Source organism: Volvox carteri, assembly GCF_000143455.1.
Source record: "Volvox carteri f. nagariensis unplaced genomic scaffold VOLCAscaffold_33, whole genome shotgun sequence".
NCBI classification, from domain to species: domain Eukaryota; kingdom Viridiplantae; phylum Chlorophyta; class Chlorophyceae; order Chlamydomonadales; family Volvocaceae; genus Volvox; species Volvox carteri.
In genome coordinates, this window is record NW_003307576.1 from 414138 (window position 1) to 415497 (window position 1360).

At 52.7% G+C, this 1360-nt stretch overlaps 1 protein-coding gene across 1 annotated transcript in view; it reads right to left on the minus strand.

Annotated features, from left to right (window-relative positions):
• Positions 1 to 392: 392 nt before the first annotated feature.
• Positions 393 to 1360, minus strand: part of VOLCADRAFT_93688 (uncharacterized protein) — a gene marked incomplete at both ends in the record, with an annotated part of 10984 nt that continues 10016 nt past the window's right edge. Inside the window, 2 exons of the mRNA XM_002952984.1 lie at positions 393 to 644; positions 1091 to 1294. Coding sequence (XP_002953030.1) covers positions 393 to 644; positions 1091 to 1294 — 456 coding nt within the window. The remainder of the gene's footprint in view (positions 645 to 1090; positions 1295 to 1360) is intronic.

Sequence of the window (1360 nt, forward strand, 5' to 3'; positions counted from 1 at the left end):
GGGGGGGAAGGGCGGGTCAGCATGATGGAATCCGGGAGGGTATGAACGCGGGAGAGTTAAGGCTTTGGAGGGTTTCATATTAGGGAGATGTGGAGTTCGATATGTGGTTACAAGACGGGCGGAAAGTCCGGCGGAGGAGTCGGGTGTGTGTGTGTGTGTGTGTGAGGGGAGAAAAGACGAACCACGAGTGAGTGAAGCTGCTGCCAAGGAAAGAGTGCTGCGGCAGATGTGCGGAAGAGAATTTGGTAAAGAAAGCGAAGGGGGAGAGGGGTACTGCACTACAGGAACCAAAAAGGAAAAAGATTATAAAAACATGAACGAATTAATTTCGATGTACGAGCACATGGTGCGGTACACATAGATACATACATACATGCAAATGCACAACACTCTCACTCACCGGCGATGCGGCCATCCTTCACTTTCTTGGCAGACGTCAGAGGGAACGTCGCCACCACCTCCGCCTGGCCGACCTCCGCCAGTGCTGCCGCCGCGGCGGCGGAGCCGCTACCGCCTGCCGCCGCCGCCCCGTCCGCCGCCGCCCGCTGCACCTCCGCCCGCAGGGCATCCATCAGGTGATATACGACATTGTGCGACAGCAGCCGTACTCCGCTAGACTGGGCGGAACGTAGCGAGGATTCCGCCTGCGAATGAGAATGCGAATTCATCCAGTGTCGTACACGTTTTTTCTGTTTTTTCGGAATTTTCTCCAACAAACTCCATTAAATTCAACTTTTACCAAGAGTAAGTGTTGAAGTAATGAGTACGGTAAAGAATTTCGGAGGCTGATGGAAACTGAGAAATGAATACAAATACAAATTAATAAACAGCAGGAGACGTGGGCGGGTGCTGAAGGTTGGGACAGGTAAGCAACATAAACTACAATTAAATATGAATAAAATATGTTATGATTAGATTTGATTTTTTAATAAGACGAAAAAAGGTCCCGAACACCTCAAAAACAATCTGAGTTTAACCCCCGAACCTCGGGTCCTAGGTTCAAGAAGCAGCAAAGCCGATGCGACGCAACGGAAAAGGTCCAAATCACAACTAACATAACTAATTAACCACGTACGGCAGCCCTCCGTACCTCCGGGCCCAGCCCGGCGTTGAACAGCATCACGTGCGCTCCCGCCGCCACTGCCAGGTTCAGATCTGAGGGGGACAGCGGACCAACGCCGGCGTGTACGACCTTGACGGCGACGCGGCCGCCGCCGCCGCCGGCCGCCGCCGCCGCGGCGCGCTGCTCCTCCTCCAGGCCGTTCACCAGCGCCATCACCGCCTCAACGGAGCCCTGGTGAGCGTAGCAACGAAATAAAATTTACGATATTAATATATTAATACATAAGAAAAAGTCTTG